This window comes from Marmota flaviventris, chromosome 10 (genome assembly GCF_047511675.1).
Source record: "Marmota flaviventris isolate mMarFla1 chromosome 10, mMarFla1.hap1, whole genome shotgun sequence".
NCBI lineage: Eukaryota > Metazoa > Chordata > Mammalia > Rodentia > Sciuridae > Marmota > Marmota flaviventris.
In genome coordinates, this window is record NC_092507.1 from 8,535,232 (window position 1) to 8,560,666 (window position 25,435).

General features: G+C 54.9%; 1 protein-coding gene and 1 long non-coding RNA gene across 11 annotated transcripts in view; one reads left to right on the forward strand and one right to left on the reverse strand.

Moving 5' to 3' along the window:
* The first annotated feature begins 1,175 nt into the window (after positions 1-1,175).
* LOC114102227 (uncharacterized) lies at positions 1,176-25,187 on the forward strand. Of its 9 annotated transcripts, XR_003584469.2 has the most exons (9): positions 1,185-1,851; positions 4,243-4,622; positions 5,217-5,314; positions 5,770-6,046; positions 6,970-7,326; positions 7,928-13,030; positions 23,895-23,977; positions 24,084-24,210; positions 25,134-25,187. It is a non-coding gene; the product is annotated as an uncharacterized lncRNA (long non-coding RNA). The 9 variants fall into 9 exon arrangements; XR_011708750.1 differs by lacking the exons at positions 23,895-23,977; positions 24,084-24,210; positions 25,134-25,187 and adding exons at positions 14,184-16,585; positions 16,794-21,150 and having other exon boundaries at positions 1,176-1,851; XR_011708751.1 differs by lacking the exons at positions 23,895-23,977; positions 24,084-24,210; positions 25,134-25,187 and adding an exon at positions 14,184-21,150 and having other exon boundaries at positions 1,186-1,851; positions 4,243-4,454; positions 4,545-4,622.
* The window catches only part of Dhrs3 (dehydrogenase/reductase 3), a 32,807-nt gene continuing 25,548 nt past the window's right edge, over positions 18,177-25,435 (reverse strand). For both annotated transcript variants that reach the window (XM_027947540.3, XM_027947541.3), the window contains exons 5-7: positions 25,183-25,421; positions 21,362-21,487; positions 18,177-18,697 (exon numbers count right to left, since the gene is read on the reverse strand). In XM_027947540.3, the coding sequence (XP_027803341.1) occupies positions 18,613-18,697; positions 21,362-21,487; positions 25,183-25,421 (450 nt within the window). In that variant the 3' untranslated portion in view covers positions 18,177-18,612. The remainder of the gene's footprint in view (positions 18,698-21,361; positions 21,488-25,182; positions 25,422-25,435) is intronic.

The window sequence follows — 25,435 nt, forward strand, 5'->3', positions numbered from 1 at the left end:
GGGCAGACCCTGAGGGGATGCAGGTGGCGTCATTCTCAGGGTCCCCCTGGTGCCCCAGAGTGAACTTGAACTCTGGGCCACTCCCCAACCTTGCAGGAAGCAGAGGATGCAGAGGGGACGGCAGCCCCCTCTGGCTTGGAGGGCTGCAGTGGTCTGGCCTAGCTGCCGGGTCCTGGGATCTGGGACAGGACAGTCGCTGGAGGTCCAGCAGCTCGCTCCCAGGGCTGAGGCGGAGAGCGCGCTGGAGCTGGACAAAGGTCTCTGGATTCCAGAGAGCCTGGAAGGGGTGGAGAGTTCTTTCCCGGGCCTCCCTGGACCTTGTCTGGACAGCCCAGGCCTCCCGGGAAGGGAGGGGACCAGCCTCCACTTGCAGGAGACTTCACCTCCCCGTGAACTCCTGAAGGGCAGGAGGCCAAGCCCCAGCTGAGGTCAGAGAAAGTAGCAGGGCCACAGTGGGGCTCCACGGGGTCTTCCCAGCCCTCCACAGGCCTCCAAAAGTGGATGTCTGCCTCAGTGCCCCTGATGCCCCACCGGACAACATATGACCTGCCCAGGTGGCAGGGGGCAGAGCAGGCTGCTGAAATGGTTGAACCCCAAATTCTGATGCACCAGCCTAGGAGAAACCCAGGCTTTTGGCTCAGGGTGCCAGTGCCTGGTCCTGCACCCGCTCTGAATGGCCTTAAAACTGGCTCCTCCCACCAGAGGACTTTGCATGCTGTTTCCTTTGTCTCAAAATGTCTTTTGCTCCAGGTGCTGAGGGATTACACACCTGTAATCCCCGAGACTTGGGAGGCTGAGGCAGGAGGGTTGCTAGTTTGAGGTCAGCTTGGGCAACTTAGTGAGACCCTGTCTCAAAAATTTAAAAAAACACAGGCTGGAGATGTGGCCCCATGAGAGAACACTGGGCTCTGTCCCCAGTGCCAAAAATTTTTTAAAAAGTCTTTCCCTTTTGCCTGGTTAACGCCAAGTCAGCCTGCAGTGCTTTCTTCAAAGGCCGCTTCCTCAGGGAAGCCCTCCCTGCTGACTCCGCTCCCGGACACCTGGTTAGAATGGGTCACATCCCTGTGTTATGGCCCGCCCAGCTCCGGCAGCCCTTCCCTTGTAGTTCACACGTTAAGTATCACATTCTTGGTTGATTTGTGTTCACAGTGATGAGCCCCGAGGACAGCAACCATATCTGCTCACCTGTGTGTTCCCAGCTCCAGCAGACAGCCTGGTACACAGCAGGTGCTTGACAGGTCCTCTGGGCGAGACGCCACTGGCCAACTCTATTGGGGCATGCCCAGAGAGAACATGTACCCAGAAAGCTGTTGTCGGATCTCTGATAGTGAATGAATTTGCAACAAAAGAAAATTCAAAGAAAAAAAGCAAAATTAATGACAACCCTCACCACTAAATCAAGAGAACAGACCCAAAATCAAGTTTGGGGCAAAAGTCTGTGTGAGTGAGGAGATTCTGAGTCCTCTCATTTCAAAGATTTGTTCCATGTGTCTCAGTAGGCCAAGTCCCCCGGGAATTGTGAAGTCAAGGAAAACAGACTGAGCCCAGGACCAAACCAACCACGTTATTCCAACTGGTGATCTCCAGACTCTCATTTCTGACCACTGTGTACGAGGGTGGCACTGGGTGTATGAGACCTCGTGCCACTCGGGTTCTCTGGGGGAGAGACAGACATCAAAAGCCATGGACTTTTCAATATCCCAAGTTTTGTGAATAAAATAGGAGGCAAAAGAAAATGGCCAACACATGTAAAGAGCTCATTAAAAGAAGTAAGAAGAGCATCCAGAGTCCAACATGTGTGAACAGAGGACATGAAGGATTATTTACCCGTGAAGAAATTTGGGCTGGGCAGTGAGTATTTGCTGAATGTTCATCTGTGTCAGACACAGCATTAAGATTTTCTTTTTTTGGTACCGGGGATTGAACTCAGGGGTACTCAACCACTGAGCCATATTCCCAGCCCTGTTTTGAATTTTATTTAGAGACAGGATCTCACTGAGTTGCTTAGGGCCTCGCTAAGTTACTGAGGCTGGCTTTGAACTTGCAATCCTCCTGCCTCAGCCTCCATAGCCCTGGGATTACAGGCATGCACCACTATGCCCAGCCAGCATTAAGAATTTTCTCTCTCTCTCTCTCTCTCTCTCTCTTTTAATGGTGCTGGGCATTGAACCCAGGGCTTGTGCATGTGAGGCAAGCACTCTACCAACTGAACTATATCCCCAGCCTTATATCTCTTTTAATTATCATGGAACTATAGTAAAAAAATCTACCCAACAAATGTAAAGTTTGGTGACTAACACATGTTCCTAATTTTTCCGATATTGTCTATGAAAGCCTACAATTCTCATTTTTCTGAAGAAAACTTGCATTCCCATCTTAGGCAAGTGTCTTTAACCGTGCAGGATTCTACAGATCTCATCCCTTCTTTAAGGTGTGAAACCAGTTAGTTACATGTTCACGGCTCTGAGAGCCAGGTCTGGGATAAGACTCATTTATTTGTGAGACGGGTTCTGCAAATAATGTGATTACTGTTGTATATTCGAAATGCTCCACAAACGCACACTTTAGGGTAGTTCTAAGTGATACCGGAAATAGGAAAATAGATTCTAAACTCTTGGGGCGAAGACCATGTTTTGCTTTTGGCACTCTGAAGTACTGCATGTGCCTAAAGATCTTATAAACATTCAAATAAAAATTAAATGGTTGGCAGAATTGGAAAAGAATTTATCCCAACGGCCGCATGGAGATGGCTTTATCCCAGTTCCTGCCTACCTGTCAGGGGCCACGGTCAGTCACCGGCCAAGCTCAGGGGCTCTGACCCACCATACTGGGAAATGTTCATCCTCGCCACTAATCAAAGGAGGACAGATTAAGGCAGCATCCAGACACTGTTTTATATTTACTAAGTTATTAAAAAAAAATTCCTTTGAGGCCACAACCAGCTTTGGCAAGCACACAGAGACTCGTACTGTCACCCCGCTGCTGAGTGTACCACAGTCATGGCGCTTTTGAAAAGAAACGGGTTGGGGCTGGGGTGTGGCTTGGTGGTAGAGCGCTTGGCTGGCATTCGGGAATCCTTGGGCTCATTCCCCGCACCACAAAAAATTATAATTTAAAAAAAGGGGGCTGGGGGTGCAGCTCAGAGATATAGCACTTGCCTAGCAAATGCAAGGCCTTGGGTTCAACCCCCAGCTCTGCACTAAATAAATAAATAAATAAATAAAAGAAACGGGAAAGGAAGAAACGTGACCACACCCAGTGAAAGGAGGTCACCCAGCTATTTCTGTTCTAACCCTGTGGGAATTTATGCCAAGGAAAAGGCGTCAAATAGATACAAAAAGCCAGGGCCATTAAAATATGCCTGGTGGCTTTATTGTCAATGAAAAACAAAATAAGACTATAGCCTAAACACTTGCTAAGGAAAGAACTTTCCAAAAATATGGTAAAAACATACAAAGAAGTAGTGTAAAGCCACCAAAATGACCTTAAAAGCAAGGATAACTTTGAAGATAATGTTGACTTAATAGTGTTAAGTAGGGCTGGGGCTGGGGCTCAGTGGCAGAGTGCTTGCCTCGCACGTGTGGGGCACTGGGTTGATCCTCAGCACCACATAAAAATAAATAAATAAAATAAAGGTATGTGTCCTTCTACAACTAAAAATATTTTTTAAATAGTGATAAGGAAATATAAATTGTAAAATTAAGTTTCGAAATGGCAGCTAGGTACAGATCTGTCTGCTCTAAGCTGAGTGGTCAGCTCAGGATCCCATCCAGATGCAGATAGGACAGTGGCACTTGCTCTAGGAGTTGGTGAATACCCAATTTTTTTCCCCCATCTTTTCTTTCTCGTCACGACACCATCTTTTTAATAATACTGGATAAATATTTTTAAACAATGAGTCCATGGATGGACCATCTGTTCTGGGAAGCCCCTGGCCCAGGAACTGTGGGAAAGGCAGGAAGCAGAAAGGTCACGGTCCCAGGGGGAAATCCCACAGTTGACAGGCCCAGCTTCAGAGAACCTGCTTTCCTGATGACCACAGTGACCCGTTTTTGAAGTAGTCAGCTCTTGCTGAAATGTCACACGGGTGGTGGATCACGGGGCAGTCGGTCTCCCCCATGTCCCTTCCTTCGTTCTGAACAAAGCATTTCTGTGGTGCACAGATGTCCACCAGACTTCAGTGCACTTCAACCTTATTTTAATCTTAAAAAATAACTAATATGTACATACATTTATTGTCAGGAAGCAGAGAGCTGGGTGCACATGAGGAAATAAAAGAAAGCCGAGGGTTTGTGGAATCCCAGGAAGATTCCCTACAATCAGGGACGTCGCTGAAGGAGAGCCAGTGCTTACCCCTTCCACTCTGGGGATGACAACAGTGTCCATCCCTACAGGACCCTGTCCACAGGCCAGAAGGCTTCTGACTCCACAGGACCTGGCAGAGGGAGTGACAGGTCTGTGTAGCCCGGTCCCACTCAGGAAATGCAACTCAAGGGGCCAAGTTCTTGACATTATGTGACCTGAAACTCCATACTTTTGTTCAGTGGGAAAGATGGTTTTGGGTCCCATGGAGAAGCGGACAGCGTCACAGAGGCCAGTCACAGAAATCAGGAGTGCCAGAGGTGAGGGGGCATTGGGGGAGACCTCAGGCTGTCTATACTGCCTGCCTCCCTGGGGACAGAAGAAACCTCCAGGCATCAGTGGGGACACGGCTTCAGGTTTTCATTTCCTCATGGGCTGCTGGCCCCATGTGAATGTCTGTGGCAGCAGAAGGAGCCAAATGCTCCTCTGTCTTCCCCAGCTGCAGGCCCCTTCTTCCTCCTCCACCCTCTGCTGCCCTTCCCCAGTCTGGGGGGAAGGTCAGTGTTGAGTTCCCATTTCAAAGGCCCAAACAGAGGCTGTAGGGCTTAAAGTCAGGCACCCAGTTAACATGGAGGGCAAGGTACAGGGGATGCTGACCGTCCCCCACCCTCCTGCAGGGCTCATCATTTCTTCGCCTTCCCTGTGGTTGGCAGGGCGAGGGGTGCCCCTGTCAGGATGGTGCCAAGCAGACAACAGGAGGATCAGTGCCAAGAGGGTCAAGGGCAAGTCTGAGCTCATGACCCTGGCCTGGTCCCTGCCCACTTCCTGGCTTCTGCTGCCGCCCCTCAGTCTTGTGCCTGTGGCCACGCCCAGCTCTCTACCTTGTCTAGCACCACTCCGCTCCTTGTCATTAGGGCCTCAGCTCAAAGGTCACCTCTTCCAAGAGGCCTTTGCTGACCACAGCAGACAGAGTCCTGCTCTGATGACCCTGTTGCATCTCTGCCACTGTCTGGTATGTGCCCTGCGGCTGGCCGTGTGCGTGTCCGTCCTGGACCCCTGCCTCTGTCTCCCTTCCCTCCATGATCCCAACGCCTGGTCTGGCTCCCCTCGTGTCTCCAGAGCCAGGTGCCCTGCTCACTCTGGCTGTGGTGAATGGACGCCAGGCCACTCTGGTGCTCCAGTGTGTCCTGCTGTGCCCACCTTGGTCACACCTTTGCTCCTGTCTGGGTCACCTATGTGTTTGGTTGTGCATCTTCTTGAACACCACTGTGGGTTCAGGTTGGGCACCTCCAGTGGACAAGATGGCAGGAGGGGAGCTGGCGGCTGGGCCCAGGGACTCCTCCAGCTCTTCTGCAGACCCTTTTTCCTTCCCGGGAGGCCGCCCCTCCCCTGAGGTCACCTATCCCAGGTGCCCTCCTCTAGCACACACTCTATGACTAGATGGCCCAAGGGGCCATTTCCCTCCAGGCTCAATGAGTGGAGACAAACATACCGTGACAAGAGATTGGGGCTGTAGCCGAGGCTTGAGGACCTTGGGATCCACTTTGCTACAGACACCTCTTCCCTTGCTCTCAGAAGATGACCCCTGGGGGTGGCTCAGGAAATGAGCAAGGAGAAGCAGGGCTGGCTGGGGGCCATGCTTGGGGGCACCTCAAGCCTCCAGGGCCAGCTCCAGACAGGACGGGGACCCCTGCGGCTGACAAGGGTGGAAGCCAGGGCTCACCAGGACATGTGATCCACCCAGGTGAGACACTGGGCGGGGGAGGGAGGCAGGGCGGTGGCCTCCTGCCCATTGGGTCCCCGCGCTGGTCAAGGTCCTATGATTCCAGCTGAGGTGGCCGCAGCTCCTCCCTGGGCCTTCCTCTCAGAGACTGTCCCCAGCCCCTCATCCCAGACTCTCACCTGGGCTGGCAGTGGCGGGGGCTGGGAAAGAGGCAGGTGACAATCCCCCTGAGAGGTGACAGCCTGGGGCGGGAGCCACCAGCGCGCCACCTGAGAGTGGGTGAGGAGCAGGTTAGCTGGGTGAAAAGTTCAGCGCCAGGGCAGCTGTCTGTTTCCCCGCTAATTCACCCACTATTTGGCTAACCTTGCTCTGAACCCAGGCCCGAGACCCCTCTCCGCTCCCCCCGCCTCCCCGCTGGGCGCCCCGGCTGCCACCCGCCTCCTGCCGCCCGCGCGGCCAGGCAGGGGACACGCTGGCCTTGAGAGGCCTGGGCCGAGGGCGCCTGGGGGAGAGGCCGGCGGCCCGGCCAGCGGTTATTTATGACCTGAACCTTCTTCCCATCTTTAGTAACCAAAATAAAGCCGGCTGCGGGCTGCGGGCGAGGTCTGGGCCCCCAAAGGCCAGGCGTCCCGCCCGCCCTCCCAAGTACACAGCTGGCTCAAGGCAGGGACCTTGCCTCGGCCATCTGTCATCACGGCCTCGGGCAGGAGCTGGACACAGGGGCCAGCGGTGGCGGAGGGGTGGCCAGCCGGCTTCCCTGGCCCTTCTGTCGGTCCTTCACTGCTCAGGGGCCGATCCCCACAGACAGTCCTCGTCCTGGTCCCCCTTTTCCTGACTCATTCTGTGGGATGTAGAGGTGGAGGGAGAGGACTGTCCCTTGGCAGTGTCCACCCACTGCTGGCGGGCAGAGCTCCTGGCACCCGTGATTTCCCAACGTCCAGCAGCAACCCTGTCTCCTGGCCGAGGAGAATTGCTGGTGACAGAGCAACCCAGGTCACCGTGACCCCAAGGCCGCACTCTCAGCCACTGGATGCACTTCCACTCTCACTTTCCATCCTCTGCTGAAGTCCCTTCTTGGCAACTGTAGAGGTCACACGTCCCAGCGACCAGTGGAAACAAAGATCCACAGAGGATGCATCGTCCTGTCCCCAGCCTCACCCCTGCGAGTTCCAGATGACTTCCTCCACTGCCTCCCGACAGCGTGGAAACCAGGGCACGTGTGGTCAGGAAGAGGCTGTTTTGACAGTCGTGGGTCTCACGGTGCTTGCTCGTCTCCAGGGATGCAGTGCCAGGAGTCCCAGGTCAAGGCCGGAATAATTCTTTTTAATAGCTGCATGACCTGCCTGCTCTGGGTGATCCGGGATTTTTTTTTTTTTTTGGTACCAGGGATTTAACCCAGGGATGCTCTACCACTAAACCACATCCCTGTTCCTTTTTAAAAATTTTGAGACGGGGTCTTGATGAGTTCATTAGGGCCTCACTAAATAACTGAGGCTGGCCTTGAACTTGAGATCCTCCTGTCTCAGCCTCCTGAGTAGCTGGGAGTAGCCACTGCCATTGCCTTGGGCTGAACCAGGACAATTTTCACTTGCTTACTTTTTTTTTTTTAGTTGTAGATGACACAATACCTTTATTTATTTATTTTTATGTGGTGCTGAGGATCAAACCCAGTGCCTCACATGAGCTAGGCAAGCGCTCCACCACTGAGCCAGCACCCCAGCCCCACTTGCTTACTTTTGTAACGAGATAGGACTTACTCAGAATCCCAAGTGCACAGCTCCATCAATGCTGCACGGCTGAACGTGTGAGGTCACCGTGCACCCATCGTCTCCTGCCCCTAAATTCTCTTCCCCAGTCTCATCAGCTCAAAAGATCATCACTAGGGTTCCTCTGTCTCCACAGATTCATCGCATCTGTTTTGAACTCTGCATGAATGGCATGAGGAAGGAAGGTTTTGTGTCTGGACCCTTTTGCTTGATGTATGTTTGCAGAGCTGCCCACGTCCCCGGTGGCAGGAGGCTGTTCATTTTGGTGGCTACATTGTGTTTCATTATTTGAATGTCTGCCATAATCCAGCTGCTACTTGAAGGAAATGAGCATAGTTTCCAGTTTTTTCCCAACACATCACAAGCAATGCGGTAATAGGCATCTTTGAGCACACACCTCTGTGGGCTCACGCTTTTATGTCTAAGGAAGGACTCCATCTTTCCATTTGTTGATGAGAATTAAAGTTTCCTTTTGATACTTATCCAAGGACTTGACGTTCCTTCCATCTGGAGCTCCATCCAGTGACAGGACTTCATTGATGGGACCTCATTGACGGGACCAGATCTTGCTGAGGAGCAGTGGGATGTACCTCACGGACAATGGACAGCCATCAACAGCTCTAAGCAGAGTGGCGGGGGAAGATGTGTGTTCCGGAAAGGTCTCCCTGGCTGCATGGTGGGGGAGCCGTGATGTGGGACACTGTGGAGGCAGAGACCACTGTTGAGAAGAGCAGCTGAGGCAGGAGGGGACAGCCCTAAAAGATGGAGGGGAAAAACTGACCAGCCCCAGGGAGTGGCCAGTGGAGGGGGCAGCCTGGGGGTGAGGACAGACAGGGCATAGAAGGGTCATGAGACCTGCTCCATCTCGCCCAGGCCCCGGCCCAGCAGGGTGGCCCTGACTCAGTAGCCAGCCACTAAGGTTCTGCCCCACTCTTAGGGGCTGGGTCTGTGTGGCGGCCACTTCCCGAGTCCTGCTTTCTCTCTCCACCCAAATGGGCCCCCAGCCCCACAGGGAGGCCTGCGGCCCTTCTTCTGCTGGGTGAGTCTGCCATGACACGGTGGCCAGTTCCCGGGGGAGAGGACGGCCTCCTGCCTCACCTGGTCTCGGCTCCACACCTCTCCTCTGGAGGCCTGTCTACTCCCCACTAGCACGTCCCGTCTGATGATTACTTCATGAGGCAGGAAAACCAGGTACCCATCTAGCACTTACCAAATCCCTCCACTTGGGGGGACTGGGCCCCACGTGGCCTCCTGCTCCTGCTGGGAAGGCCTCCTGCTACAACATGGGAACAAGAGGCCTTTAGCATCAGCAGAGGCCGCCAGCCACCACTTCTTGCAGTTGGGGTGAATGGGGAGGCTGTTCCCGTTCCTGCCAGGAGGGGCAGACGCAGGGCCGGATGGTGGCAACCCTGAGAGGTCTCCCAGCCCTACCTCAGACAGCCCGTGATGGACTGCCAGAGAGGCCTGCTCAGCTGCCAAGCCCACACTGCCAAGTGCCCACCAGGAGACTGCCAACTGCCAGTCAGGAGGGGCCAGTGATCAGGAGGAGGGCTGCCAACTGCCTGTCACTACCCTGGCCAACTGTCAGTCAGGAGAGGACCAAGCCCCAGGAAGTCAGGGTTGCCCGTCAGGCATCAGCCAACTGTCACTCAGGAAGGCCCGCGGCAAGCCAGGGCGTCCGGCAGTGGTCATTCTGCTGACAGATGCTGTTCCTGCTACCTGGCATCTTTTCACCTTCCCTGACACTGGGCTTTCAGGGCTACCCCTCCCCAGCGCTCAGTCCCTGCGTCTCTGTGGGCTGGTTTCCTCTTTGGCTGCCAGGACAGACCACAAGGCTCAGGTTTGGCCAATTAGACCACTGCGTTCCTCTGTCCTTGTGATTGGTTTATGCCTGGACGTGGCTCTCAACCCCGGCCAGCTGTAACCAATCAGAACCAACGCTGGGTGAGGAGTCTTCTCTGGGGTGTGAGACTAGCAGCCAGCTTGCCATCACTGGAGCAAGATGCTGAGAAGGCAGCCAGCCCCAAGGATGCCAAAATGAAGGGCAGAGAAACTGGATCCGGGTTCAGGTCCTGGAAATACTGTGTGCTCCTGGATCCAGCCATACTGAAGCCAGTCACCACTGGGCCTTCTAGTTGTGTGAATCAGTGAATTCCTCCCTTTGGGCCTAGCAAGAAACATCGTGAGGAGCACCAGCAATCACTCTGGGAGTCTACCAGTGTCTCCGGGGCCCAGATGCTGGTCATGGCTTTAGTGGGAGGCTAGGGATGTTTCCAGAGGAACTTCTGACTTAAAGGGCTAGACAAGCGGCTCCATGTTTGCCCTCCTTGCCCCAGACTGCGGAGCTATTGGCATGATCAAGATGTTGCCCACGGGCTGGGGCTGCGGCTCAGCGGTAGAGCACTCGCCTAGCACGTGCGAGGCGCTGGGTTTGATCCTCAGCACCACATAAAAATAAATAAATAAAATAAAGGTATTGTGTCCAACTACAAGCAAAAAAAAAAAAAAGATGTTGCCCAAGCCTCAGCATCAAGCAAAGCTGAGAAGTGGGGGATTTGCCCCAGTGAGGTGGTATCTGGAGCAAAGACTCCCCTGGGGTCCCATGGCAATGGCAGCAGCAGCAGTGGTTTGGAGCTTCCTATATCCTTTCCAGAAACTTCAGGGAGAGTCAGTGTCTTTGGGGATTGGGACAAAGAAACCCACCAGCCCCTTATACCCTCAGGGTGAAGCAGCTGCATCTTCTGGGGACAAGGAACAGCCGACTCAAGGCTGCTTTCTGCAATCCTGCCTCCTCACACTTGTTAAGTGTCCTTCCATGCACCTGGCAGAGCACTGGGCACATTTCAGGTGCTCCAGGAGTTATTGGAGGTAGGGGGACAATCTGCCCAAGAAAAGGAAGGGGAGAAAGTGTGCCTGCCTGAGGAAGGCTGGGACGCTGTTAGTCAAATTTCTGTTGCTCTGAGAAAATACCTGAGAAAATTCTAAAAAAGAGAGGGTGATTTTTGGCTTAGTTTCAGGCAATTGGTTTTGGGCCTGGCAGAATGTCACCGTGGGCGGTGGGCAGCTTGCCTCGTGTGGCTGGGAAGCAGACAGAAAGAGGAAGGGGCTGGTGTCCCAATCTCCCCTTCAAGGACATGCCCCCAATGACCTAACTGCCTCTCACTAGGCCCCACCTCCTACAAGTTCCACCACCTCCCAGTAGCACCAAGGACTGAGATCAAGCCATTAGCACAAAGCCATTTAAGATCCAAATCATGGTAGGTACCAAAGAAGTCATTGACCTCTTCCTCCCAGCTCAGTAGTGACTGGGCTCAGAGGTATTGGAATCTGACAGCAGTGTTGACATGGCTATGCCAGGAAGAGACCAGGTGGGGCCGGATAAAGATCTCGATGAATCACGACAAGTGCCAGAACCACACTCTTACATCTCAGGCTTCTCATTCAAGAAGCCACAAAACTCAGGGATTGAAAGTCAGGAGTGTGCAGCTCCACTCTGGGGTTCAAATCCGGCTCCACCAGCACCCCTATAAAATAATCCTGGGGAAATCCTTTTACCTGCTTCCAGCTCAGCCTCCTAGAGCAGGTTAGATTTCCACTACTAATACATATACCTTACTCACACACAGGGATTGAGTACTGTGATTATAAAATAAGTATGATTTATTAATGTCTTACTAGGTGTTTACTGGCACCAAACCCACCCGTGTTAGTTCACTATGTGACTTACTCCCTAGGTTTTCAAAGCCACTCTGGGGGACAGAGCTATTGGTCCCATCCCACAGAGGAGGAAGTTGAGGCTGAGGGAAGTCAAGATCAGGTTAAAATCAAGCTCAAGTTCCCAGAGAGCCTGGCTCCAAACCCCAGACTCTTTGCTTCTCCGCGCGCGCCCCGTGGCAGCAGCTGGAGCGGCCACTCGGCTTCCCTCGGTGGACAGCAAGCAAGGCCGGCCAGCCAGGGAGCCAGCCCAGCCCCAGCACAATTGCCCCGGGGAGCCAGGGTGGTGTTGGGGGATATTTAGCTGCATAGCGCACTCCGCATGCCAGGGCTGTAGGAGCCCACACGCCCAGAGCCAGGCCTCAGGCTGGGGCTCTGCCCAAGCCACATGTGACCTCCCCAAGCAGGATCCAGTTACATCACAGCAGCAGCCCAAGGAACAGACCTGGCTGTGTCTCCCACCACGTGCTTATTTCCTTTGCCTTGTGAGTGTTGAAAAATGAAAGGAATGATAAGGGTTTGGGGGTGTGGTGGGGGGCTGGCTGGAAAATCCTGCAGAACTTGGGTAACTCAGCCAGAGGGAGGCACGGAGGAGTTCTCAGAGAGAGAAAAAAATCTCACAAGGTTACAGGCACAGCCTGGGAGCGGGGGCTTCTGGATTCCTGCTCCCCGTTGGGGGTTGAAGGTCCAGCCTTGGGACAGAAGGTTCACATCCTGGGGTTCTGCTGCTGGCCTCCCAGGGCCGGGCCACCACAGCCCTTTGGGCCTCAGCTACTCTTGCAAGGAAGAGTTGGGGAAATGCATGCAGACCAGAGGCCCCTGAGGGGCAGTTTTGCTCCTCGGGGACATTTGGAAATGTCCAGGAACACATTTTTTGGTAGTCAGAGCTGGGAAGCCAGACACCCTCAGTGCCCACGACAGCCCCCGCCACAGAGAATGCTCCTGTCCCCAGTGTCAAGAGCCTGTGGTTTAGAGAAGGCCCGTGTGGAGCCTGGAAGGTGTAGCAGCGCAGGCCCATCGGGAAGCTTAAGGGAAGGCGGCAGGAGGAAGGGGCGTCCTGGAAGCCTCCACGTGGGCTGCCTCCGAGGAAGCGTCTGTGTCCATCAGACAACAGATGTTTACCCAGCGTCTAGCGGAGCCAGCACTCTGCCAGGAGCTTCTCACCTCACGCAGTGTCTGGTTCAGAGGGGCAGAAAGAGCCAGACGGAGTAAGCAAGCAAGTCAGTGACATGGCCCCCAACACCATCAAGGATGGTAAATGGATGAACAACTGCCATCTGTCCAGACACTGCGAGACTGTTCAGCCACCGAAGGAGGATGTCCTGATGCAACTATGACCCGGATGAACCTGGAAGGCCTTATGCTCAGGGGAAGAAGCCCAACCCTGCAGATCACGTGCCACTGATGGCATTGCTGTGAAAGAACAGGAAAATGTGTAGAGACAGGAAGTAGCTGGTTGCCAGGGACTGAGAGAGCTGGGGGAAATGGAGGAGGACTGGTAACGGCTACAGAATTTCTTTTTAAGGTAATGAAAATGCTCTTGGATTGGTTGGGATGTTGGTTGCACAACTCTGAATAATGTCTTACACACCATTGGACCGCACTGTCTTTTTTAGTACTGGGGATTGAACTCAGAGGCCCTTTACCACTGAGCCCCGGCCCAGCCCCTTTACTTTGCTTTTATCTGTTTGGTACCAGGGACTATACCCAGGGGCACTTCACCACTGAGCCACAGCCACAGGTCTTTTAATTTTTTATTCTGAGACAGGGTTTCACTGAGTTGCTTAATGCCTCACTAAGTTGCTGAGGCTGGCCTCAAACTTTCCATCCTCTTGCTTCAGCCTCCTGAGCCACTGGGATTACAAGTGTGCTCCACCACAACCAGCTTTTTTTTTTGTTTTGAGACAGGGTCTTGCTAAGTTACCTAGGCTGGCCTCAAACATGTGCCTCTCCTGCCTCAGTCTCCTAAATAGGTAGGATTTGGAGCTTCAATGGCTGACTTGTGCAGCATGTGAATTGCAGCTCCATAAAGCCATCGTGGACACAACAGTAATAACGATGATGGTTGATGAATGAAATAAACAACAGCCTGAGACAGATCAACCCAGTGCCACTGTGGCCAGATGGGAAGCTGCCAGGAGCTGATATCTGAGAAGGAGACAGAGACCAAGGTCCAAGAGAGGGGACAGAACAGAATGTGCGAAGAGCCTCTGGGGCCAGAGCCCAGGGTGTGCCCAGTGGAAAGGCAGCCCGAATTACTGTGGCTGGGGGCTGACCGTGCAGAAAGGTTCGGAGACCTGGCCTCTGTGCTCAGGACCCTGCACATTCTGTTCTGTCATATGCCCCCAGGGGCTCGGCACCTGGGCAGGTGGCCTGGCCTCCATGTAAAGGACAATTTACTTTCAAAGTGCTTTTTGTTATCCTCAGTAGTGTCTGCAACATCCCTGGTGGGGGTCAGGGGGCGGGGTCCCAACAACCTCCACCCCCAGGTTGCACTGGCTGGCCTCTGAGTCAGGCCAACCCACCCTGGGCCAGCGTTGCCGCCAGTAGTTTTTCCTCCTTGTGGACTCTCCTCCCAGTGCCTGATGTCAGCCCTAGGGGACACATCTTCCTAGCAAGGTGTCATTGCCACTTTGAGCAGTACCTTCCAGGGGACTTCTTTGTTTCTTCTTTCCAAGCCACTGGGGGATCTGAGCACCAAGGGCTGCCCAGAGCCAAGGATGGTGGGAGATGCCAGAGAAATGTCCTACAGATATACTGCATTGCCTGCTCTGCCCTGGGGGACAGCCTGCTCTGCCCTGGGGGACAGCCTGCTCTGCCCTGGAGACCCTCAAGCATGCAACTGGGTCACTTCCGAGGACCTGAGTCTTCTTTGTCGGGTTGGCATGCCCTGACCTGTCCCTTGGGGGTTTGCCCTGCTCTCCCTAGGGATCTCCCTTCACCCTTGTGCCCACCACCCTGCAGGGGTCTTCTGAGTCACAGCTTTATCCCACCACGACCACAGGGAGCCAGGCACGCAGTGACTTGCTGCCATCACACGCCAGGTCAAGACGTTGACCAGGTGTCCTGAGGAGTCCTCGGGTCCTGTCTATCAGCTATGGGGCCACCAGCATCATGTCACCCCCTTGAGTTCACAGAGCCTCTTAGGTATGATTAGCACTGGAGAGTGACCCTGGGCCTAAGAGGCAGGGGTCTGAACAGAGACCCCACTCTGTAGGGGAGGAAGGGCGATGTCACACAATGGAGGTGGCAGAGCCCAGAGGGGAGCTCAGGCCAGTGGGACTCCAGAGTCAAGATTCTGCTCCCAAATCTCAGGGCTTCCCACTGCTGGAGGAGTCTCGCTGCCGCCTGGCAGGTGTGGGAAGCCTGGGCACTCGGAATGGGCATCTGGGCATCACATCTACCAGGAGCCTGGGAACCTCAACAGTCTGGGAGAGGTGGCAGGAGCCTGGACCCTGCATATGAGGGACAGTAGTCCCAGATTCAGGAGGAACTATAGTGGGCAGCTGTCCATTTATGAAGAGATGGATATTAATGAACATTTGTAAATCAAATCACTGCCTCACAGCCCCCCTCAAAAGCAGCCCAGCAGGATGGGGGTGCCCTGGAGCTGCCCCAGCCCTTCCTCCTGTGTTGCCTCCTGGCTTTTCCTGGTGTCCAGGCTGCCTGTATATAGAAGTTCTCTTCATAAGTACAGACATCCAGGGTGTCATCAACCTCTGCTTCCACTGAAAGCCCCTCCTGAACAGCGGAGGAGTCCCCCTGAAGGTTATGGTAGGAGTGTGGGTCTCTCCTCTCCTGAGACGGTCCCCTTGCCATTTAGAACAGTTCGCTTAGGACTTGGGCAGATGACTCCTCTGTTGGTGATCTGGCTCCTTTCTTTATCCCCCACCCAATTAGAACATTCCCAAGGGCAAGGACTGGCTTCTCCACCAGACAGAGCCCTGGGCTGGGGCACAGGAAGGAGTGGGGTAAGGGCTGAGCCACGCAGTCAGCCCAGGAGATTTCTATCACTCTAGAACATTAGTTTGGCCTGAGGAGAATCAGTTTCTCAAAGTATTCTGGTCCCCAGGAGCTGGGTGGTGGCCACAGGACTCAATTCCTGATCACTTGCCAGGCCAGATAGCCTGGTCCCCTGAAATGGGGCCAGGATAGGGCTTAGGTCTGGTGCCTCCCTGGGCTTGGCGCCCACCCCCAATCTGGTTCTCTTTTGGTTTGGGGAAGAACCTCAAGCATGGCAACTCGGTCACTTCCCAGGACCTAAGTCTTCTTTGTAGGGTTGGCAGCCCTGTCCTGTCCCTTGGAGGTTTGGCGCTTGTCATGCTCCTCCGCTTGCCCGAGCACAGGGACAGAATTAGCTCTCCAAGCCGCCAAACCTTCCCTGGGAGGGACCAGAATTTGGCCTCCTGGGAATCTGCCCAAGGCTTTTCTCCTTGGTTCCTCTGGGAAAAGATCCAGAAAAAGACTGAAAGCTCTTGGCAGATTGGAGGAGGGGAGGGGCGAGACCAGGCTCTGTCCTGCCTTCACAGGAAGCCCCCCGGCTCTGGGAAACTGAGAGCTCCCACCACAGCCAAAACAGTGACTTGTGCTCCGTGGCCCTGGGGAGGGCTGGCTGGGCCTCCCTCCCTCCCAGCATGCAGTCACTCCCCAGGGATCCTTGCTGCATTCCTGGCCTGCAGGCCAAATGCAATTTCATGGAAACCTCAGGAGTTGAATGCTTTCCAAAAGGGTGGCCTGGAGCCAGACCATGAGCACAGGAATCTATCCACTCTGCTCAAGGAAGGTCCGAGAAATCAGGACTCAGCGGACAGATCCCCAGCTGGTCCTCCTGTCTGTCTCTGCCCACCAAGATGTGCCCGCCCCCAACCTGGCTCCTGGGCCAGCCAATGACAGGCACCTGCCCTGGGGACACACCCATGTTGTCCAGCCATGCGGGGTGGGGGGAGGGGGGGTGTCAGGTAGTTGTGAACATTCCAGAAGGACCCCCTTGACACCCAAGGCAGACTTTGGTGACACATGTCCTCAAGAACCAAAAAGAAGCTGATGGAAGGGTCCGGGATGGGTGCCATCTGATGCCAGGGTAAGGAGAGGGGCTCGCGGGTCAGGTAGCGCTGGGTTCAGACCCTGGGCCCTGGCAAGCGGGGTCTTTTCTCCCCTTTGGCATGGGCTTCCTGGCCCCCTTCCCCAGGGGTGCTGTGAGCGGAGAACCTGGCCTGTGCTCCCAAGGGCCACCACGTCCCTGCCCCGGCTTCCCTCCATCCCGGCCCATACTTTAACCTTTCCCCCAGACATCATCTTCCGTGCCCGCCCCAGCACCGGGGGGACGGCATTTCCTGCTGCACCCCGCGCGGGCTGGATCACATGACCTCTCTCTGGCCAATGAGACGCGAGCTGAAGTGACGCGAGTTGTTTCCGGGCAGAAAATTGAGGAGCCAGTGGCAGCTGGCGAGGGGCGCTGAGCTGCGCCTGGATGCTCCGTCCTCGATGGAAGGAAGCCCTTGTGGCGCCTGAGCCCGGGGCAAAGGCGACACAGCGCGGAGCTGGAGCCACCTGGCCGGAGAGGCAGCGACCCTCAACTGAAGCTCGCGTGGAGATTGGGGTCGTGTGCGTAGCCGTCGCCGAGAGCCGGGGTCTTCGGCGCCTGGGTGGGGGGCGTGATGACTAACAGTGCAACTGTCGCGCCCGGCGGCGGCCACGCTTAGTGCTTAAAAATGGTAGAGAGAATCAATTTCTGCTCGCAGACCAGAGTGACCCTCCTGCCCGCTGAGGGTGGGATCTTCTAATGGCAGTTGGGAGGGCTCGGCCTGAGGTTTGTGTGCACCCCGGGAGGAAGCGCCTCCCCGAGTCAGAGGCCGTGACCTTCTGCTGCGTCCCTGGGGAACCCCCGCCTGCTCCCTGCCACCCACCCGCAGCAGCTCTGTGGACAGAGGCTGCTTCTGTGAGATGACATTGTTGGCCTCCCCTGCTAGCCAGGGTTGGGTTGGTGAGCTTGCTGCATGGGGGCTGGGAGGGACAGCCGCCAGAGATCCATAGGGCGACCCTCGCCACCTCTTTTTGGCTATAACTTTCCCCCAATGACTGAGCCCGAGACCAATACCTTCTGCAGCCCCAGACTTCACTTTTCCTGCAATCAAATGTGGTGTGGGGTCCTTGCTGTCCCATAGCACTGGCCTTATTGCAGTGATCTATCACTAAGTTTTTTTTCCAGTGACCCATGGTCCCTTCTTGACCAGATGATTGACATCAGGACTGGAGGTCTTCAGAGTTTGGGCTTCTCAGCAGCGTTCCCCTCTCCGCTCCACCCACGTGCCATGTAGACAGCAGGTGTCGGTGAAGACAGGTTCTTCTCTCCCAAGTTGATGGCCTGGTGCTGCTGGCACAGGATGGAGGGCAGCCCCAGCTGTGGCCAGCCCTAGCTGTGGCCCGCTCTCTGCAGTCTGGTTCTTGGTGGTCAGGCAAGGGAACCACTGGTGTTGGGAAGGGCTCTGGCAAGGAACCAGGCACTTCCCCCTGCCCTCAGGTCTGGGCTCCATTTCCTCTCCTGGTCTTTGCCCACTTCTCTCCTCCTGGCAGCTGGGGGCCCTGAGCTGGCCAGTTCTCTCAAAGGATAGGGTTTTGTGGTTGGGGCTGGCTCCCTCTCAACTGCCCACCAAGGATGTGAACAAGGGAACTTGCAAAAGCCATCTCTCTTTATTTTTCATTCCAGCTGTTCAACCAGTTTGCGCAAGCTGAGGATGAGTGGGTTTTGGAGGGAAAGGTAGAGCATCTAGGGACAGACCCTCCCAGAAATAGTCTATGCACACTGCTGAGGCTGGTTAGACTTGAGAAGCAATTTAACAATGAACTCTACAGAATCAGAAATGTAGAAATGACAAGGCAGCTGCTAGCTGGTTTCTTGGCTCCCCATGGGGGTCAGAGTTATACCCATCAGTCCTGTGCAAAGGTCCTGGGGCTGACCTGGGGGGCTGCCATATTCTTCCCTGGGGACAGAAGCAGCCCTGCTCACCCAGCAGAAATGTACCAACAGGCAGGCGCATGGGTGTGTGCCCAGGTTCTATGGCCCCTGCAGGCTCCGTGGCTCCTTGAGCATGTCTCTTCCTCCTGCCTCTATGTCCGCCCCTTGAAGGTGTTCATGCAGGTGTAGGTTCCTGAGAATCTGTGGATCTCCTCCAGTGCAGCCTGTGGGAGTATGCTGGGGAGCAGGGAGGAAGAAAGGAAGATGGTCAGCAGGGGGGTCACTGGTGGCCACATCAAACAAGAGTGGTAGAATGGTATTCCTAGAAGCACTCATCTCCCCTTTCCCAAGCACAGGCCAGCTTCCCCTGTGACCACCGCGTTCACCCGGGGAAGGGCTTTCACACAAGTGGGTGAGCCGCTCTCCACAAGGTGAAGGGCGGCCACAGGATCAGCTTCGCTGCGCCACATTCGTGGCATCTACTGTGGTGTGAATGTGCTGGTCCCCTCCGAAACTCACGCTGCAATGTGGCCATCGTTGGTGGAGTTGGGGGGTGACCTTGAGGGCGCTCTGCCCTCACGAGTGGACTGCTCCACTCAGGCGTCATGGGTGGTCTGGCGGTGGCTTTGTCATAGAGGCAGCTGGCTGACTCACCACGTGGTGCCATGCTGTGGGACAGCAGCACCATCTCTAGAGGCCCAGCAGGCCAGCCCTGTGCTCTTGAACTGAGAGTGAATAAACCTCTCTTCCTTATAAGTAACCTAGTCTGTGGTTTTCAGTTATAGCAACCAAACAGCCCGGGAGGGCAGCGGGGCCAGAGGTGTTCGGTGGCTCTCTCCTTCAGCAAGGATCTACACTGTGGGGCTGAGGAGTGAGCTCCAGTTTGGGTGTCGTGTCCTCCAGGGAAGTGTCCCAGACTCACCTACAGGCTCTTCTTGGGTGCAACCCAGAGTCCTGGGGTCATCTTGCCTGCCTGTCACATGGGTGCTTTTACGGTGATATTTCATATCTGACTCCCTGCCCCTGGCCCTGGCCTGCACAGAGAGGACCCCCTGTCTGATGAGTCAGATTGAAGGGCCCTGGCCCATTCCACGTGCAAGACAGGAAAGCTCCTTTCTGGGCAGAACAACTCAGAACTAACTTCCAGGGGGTGGTGGCAGTAGGGTTGGGCCTTTAAAGACTTCTCTCAGGGAAGGTGAGGAGGGGGTCCCTTGCAGGGATTGGGGAGGGGGAGTGGCCTGTGCTTCCTGTGGGGAGGTAGTGGGGGGTAGGACAGGAGATGTCAGCTGGGGTTTAGATGATGTAGCAAACTAACTTTTCTATAGAATGTTCCAGCAGACTTCTGAGGTTCCCTGGGGTGCAGAGTGCCAGCCTGGCCTCAGTGAGGGCCTGTGCCCCTGCCCTTAAAGGGGATCCCTGAAGTAGCCAAGGGGCCCCCTGGACCAGAGGTCAGAATGGAGTGTGTCCAGCTGACCCCGTCCCCTCTCCACTCTGGGCCTCCAAAGAAGCTTTGAGCTTGGAGGAGAAAGAACTGGTTGGCACTGTCCCCTGTTTTCGGGTTTCAGTGGTCACTGTGTCACAGTGGCTGGGAGGCTGGCTTTCTGGGGAGGTGACGTCATAGCAGGAGCCAGCCCGGCACAGGGGTCTTCGTTCCTGAAGAGGCCTCCAGGTGGGAGGGTCCGTCAGGCAGGGCGGGGGCTGGAGTCCTGAGGCTCCAGGGACAAAGCTCTCCCTGCACCCAAGAGCCATGAGCACTGCTGAGGTGGCCAGCTGCAGTGGCCCCTTCAGTGTGGGACTGGGGTGGCAAGGGTTTGCTGCACAAGGTCTGGAAAGTTCTAGGGGAATACGACACAGAGCAGATTCTGGAGGACCATCTCCTGAATGAAGCCGCCACCACAGCTACTGTGGTGAGTCCCTGAGACCATCAGTGTGACGCTCCTGAGCCTTGGCCTCGTGACACCTGTGTTCCTCCTTAGCTCCGACTTCTGAGGGCTGGGCCTGGTCTGGGATCTGTAGAACAGTGGTTCTCAAAGTGCAGTCCAGGAGCCCTTGGGGTACCCGCGATCCTCCCAGGGGTCTGCAAGTTCAGACTGTTTTATGGTCGTACTGAGATACCACCAGCCTTTATCACTGTCACCCTTTCACAGGTCTACAGTGGCGTCTCCCAGAGGCTGCGTGCCGCCGGCAGACACAAGAATCCAGTTGTCTCCAATTAAATGATGAAAGATTCATGAAAATGTAAAATGACGTTTCTCCTGACTACAGTCACTTTGTTTGGGGGAATATGTAGCTCCTCGTCATGAAAACACGGCATGTCAGTGCAGTACGCTGGTCATCGCCACTCACTCAGTTCTGTCATGGTTACTTAATGGTGCCCGGGATGGGACCCAGGGCCTCCTGCGTGCTGGGCCACTGCTCTACCACCCAGCGGCCTCCCCAGCGCTTTTCATGTTTTACTTTGGGACAGAGTCTCACTGCGTTGCCCAGGCTGGCCTCAAACTTGTGACCCTCCTGCCTCAGCCTCCCAGATAGCCGGGATTACAGGCGAGCGCCACAGTGCTTTACTGTTATTACTGTTGATGAGCAAATAAGTAAATAGGGGAAATAGGAGCAAATGTGTAAGTGTTAGAACATTTTCCTCATTTTTAATCGCTAACAGTAAATGTGATAAATACAGCTGATAAACCAGGGCTCCCTGGCTTCCTCAGTAATTCTTCAAGACTACAGGGGCCCGAGGACCGCTGCCTGTGGTGGGGCTCGTACCTCGTGGCGCAGGTGCCCCGACCCCTCATTCTCGTGCCCACGGCAGACATGACTCGTCGGTCACATTGTCCTGCCTGCTGCTTCCCCACCGGGGAATGTCTGGCATGACGCTGACCGGGGGCTCCTCCCCGCACCTACCTTTTCAAGATAATGAGGATATTCATGGTCCAGGGGAGCAGGAGCAGGGCCTGGTTGAGCTGCACCGCTTCCACCGTCCTCCGCGCCACCGTCTCTGGCTTCAGCGGGGGAAAGAGATGGGGAAACCTGGGGCAGGAAGAGACACAGCGGGTTTCTCCCGGGGAAGCGCGTGCTCCCGGGAAGCCTGGGTGGCTGACGTGGGGGGTGTCCCTTGGCTTTTCCCGTGTGAGACTTGAGACTGGGGGTGTTCGCAGCTCAGACTTGTCGGGGCTCCATGTCCCCTCACTCCAGCCTCTAGCACCCGAGCGAGGGGCCCCAGGTTGCAGGGGGCGCCCTTGGGGACCAGGACTTCTAGCCCACCTGGGTTCGCCCAGCTCTGCACAGCCTGGCCCTGCCCAGTGTCCTGTGTCTGCTCTGCCCCAGCCACCTACGCTCCAACCTTTGCCAGCTGTCCTCTCCCTGCTCCTCTGGGAGACCTCTTGTCCCCATAGCCCCCCAAATGGCCTCCGATCTTGTCCGCCTGCTCGTTCCTTCACCACACTGAGCGCATCTAGAATGGCCTTGTTTCCTCGCCAGTGGCCCGTCTCCCCCAACAGACTTTGAGTTCCGTGAGGGCAGAGGCCTGATCAGTCTTGCTCCCTGTTGTAGCCTCAGCATCTAACAGTGTCCGGCATGTAGTAGGTGCTCAGTAGAGACTTGCTGAGCAAGTAGCCCTTCCCTAGGTGTCCTCATGCTGTCTGGAGGCGGGGCCTGTGCTGGAGATGCCCACTGCCCAGCCAGCTGGTTCTCTAACTCATTCAGACATTGCAGAGCGTGCTCCGTGAAACTGCTCAGCGAATGAATAATGGATTGAGCAAACACAGGGGCTTCTCGTGCCTGTTCAGAGCCCTCTGACTGTAGACGCCCGCAGCAGTGATGTCCCCATGTGCTCACACCATCCTCTGCAGTTGGTAGACAGGGAAACCCAGGCTCTGGGGGGCAAGCAGGACCGACCAGGCCTGCAGGAGTTCGAGGTCATGCTCTTGCCCCTCTACTCGGTGCTCCTCCCACCTTCCTGCTGTTGGCTCCGACGCCAGTCCCACCAAGGGCGTGGGGTCTGCCCTGCACCACAAGACTGAGGGCACCGAGTCACTAGGTCTGGTGTCGTTCCTGAGCACAGGCAGCTCCGGGGCTCCACAGATCTCACCCCTGCCCTGTGCTTTCTTTGCTGTCCTGGGTGCCTCTAAGAGGCCCTCAGCCACACTGTCCCAAAGCGCTGGCCTCTGGTTCTGCAGAGATGAGCTTGTTGAGGCAGCTCACTGGTGTGGAACCCGTCAGATGTGAGGCCGGTAGGCTCTCCGGCCTCTACCTGTGGCCAGTCCTGCTTCTCGGGGAAGAGAAGGCAGAATGGACGGAAGGAGCTCCCTGGGCTCGGGGGGCTTCCTGGAAAGACCCTCAGGAGAACCTGACAGAGGAGCTCTGCTGTCTGCCGGTGGGACCTTCTCCTTTGTCTCCGTGGTGGGCGGGAGGGGTACACGGGGAACTGGCAACTCCCGGAGGCAGCACAGACTCTCAGAAAAACCACATTCAGCTAGCCAGTTTCTCCTGGGTGGCCTCGGGCAAGTAACTGCCTTCCAAGCCTCAGTTTCCTCCCCTGTGACATGGGGATAAGAGCCCTCTAGCAGGTTGCCATGTGCGCCAAACCCGAGAAGTAGGTGTACCACGATTAATCCCTTTTCATAAACGAGGAGATGGAGGCACAGAAAAGTCAAGTAACTTGCCCAAGGTCACAGAGTTGAGATGCGACCAGGCCATTTGGGTCTGCATTCTGAACCTCTAAGAAACAATGACTTGGGTAAACCTTGAATTTCTTACGTGGTGGAGAGGACAGACGCCAGTAGGTAAAATACACCCATGTTATGACTGCCAGTGTCCCTCCCCTTCTGTGTTGAGGGTGCCCAATCAAAACTGTAATCACCACTGATGTACTTCTGTCCAACGGGCATTGATTGAGCACCTCTTGTATACACAGATGAAACGAAATCAAACCAAGTCCTCAAGGGAGAAGTAATCGATCTTGGGATATTAATAGTCATGGACACTATAATCAGGGCTACATAATCAGTACACTATAATCAGTATAATCAGAACTTACACTTTCCTTCAAAACCAGAGGGAAAAGTTGGTATGTCAGGAAAATTCAAAACAAATGCACTTTTTTTGTGTGTGTGGGGGAACTGGGGATTGAACCCAGGGCCACTTAACCGCTAAGCCACATCCCCAGCCCTTTTGATTTTTTATTTGGAGACAGGGTCTCACTAAGTTGCTGAGGCTGGCTTCAAACCTGCAATCCTCTTGCCTCAGCCTCCTGGGTCATACCACATCCAGCTAACAGGCACTTTTGAGGTTGGTTATTGTTAGTAAAAATAACACAGGCAGTAGCTCTTTATCAAGCCTCTAATAAGTCCTGCCCTTTGCACTGGATGAATTACATGTATTGTTTTTAATTCTTCAATGACCCTATGAGTTACATATCATTTCCACTATTTTACAGATGAGCAAAGTAAAGCTCAGAGACAATAAAACTAGCACCAAGTTTCACAACTGCAGAGTAGCTGAAGTGTGATTCAAAACCAGGTATTTTTAATTTAATTTATTTTATTATATACTGGAGATTGAACCTAGGGGTGCTCTACCATTAAGCCACACCCCCAGCCCTTTTTATTTTTTTATTTGGAGACAGGGTTCATTAAGTTTCTGTGGCTGGCCTTGAATGTACGATCCTCCTGCTTCAGCCTGAGTCACTGGGATTGCCGGCGTGTGCAGATATTTTTGCTTCTTGATCACCAACACTACACTTTTGTTCACAGGTAAGATGTGCTGAGTGATTCTTGCATGGCGTGCACCAGCCCAGGGACTCACACACGCTAGGCAAGTGCTCTACCAGTGAGCTACACCCTGACCCTCATCCTCAGCTCTGAAAGAAGGTGAAGCATATAATTTAGAACACAGATCATCATGTGAATAGCAAAAAAAAAAAAAAAAAAAAAAGTCTTTGGATGATTTTCATTTATCTGTGACCTTACACATCTCTATACCCCTACAGTGCCATTTACCGAGGACTCACCTGGCACGCATGCTGTTCCATATCACACCATGTTATTCTCCCTGTAGAACCTGTGAGGTCCTATTTTGCAGATGAGCAGTGAAGGCCAGGCAGGAACTAGTCAGGCCCATTGTCACACAGACACCACAGCTGCAGGGCAGCCACCACCCTGGGTGCCTGGCTCCTGAGCCCCAAATAGTGGCCCCACTGCCCCTGTGGGGCCTCTGCATTCCTTGATATCGATCTATAATCTACAAACAGGGAAAGGTGTGCACCTTAAGCACACAACTTGGTTAACCTCACTAGTTCAGATTGCAAAGAAGGAACTTCTAAAACCCTCTGTCTTCCCTGCCTCCTCCGGGGTAGTTACGGGTCTGCTTTCCGGCACCGTGGCTCAGTGTACTCCATTCTAGAACTTCACACAAACACAATCATGCGGGGTGTCCCCTTTTGGCTTCCTTGCTCAGCGCAAGGGACGTACCATGCTCCATGCCTGTCAGCCCTGCTCTCTTTACCGCTGGCCTCATTCCACTGCGTGCCTTTGGCCTGGGCTGTGTACAAGCCCCAAGCTGAGCAGCAGGCCCTAACCTGCTGGAGCATCCTATCCCCCACTGATGGAGAACCCGTGAGCGCAGCCTGGCAGAGGAGCGGCTTCTGGGGACCCTGCAGCGCCCTCTCCCTGTGCAGACGCTGGCTGGCCCAGCTCGGCCAGGAGGCCGGTCCCCTGCCCACTGACCTGACCCTCATGCCCTGGAACATCTCAGTGCTGGTGTGGAAGGGCAGTACGGTGGTGGCGCTGACGCCCGGACAGTCCAGCAGTCCCAGGGTCAGGCTCTCCATAAAGGCGAAGGCGGACGCTTTGGACGTGCAGTAGTCGATGGCACCGGGGATGGCAGACAGCGCCAGCACGGAGTTGAGGCACACGATGTGGCCGTTCTGCAACTCCAGCATGCGCGGCAGGAAGGCCTTGGTGGTCTGCGGGCAGACGG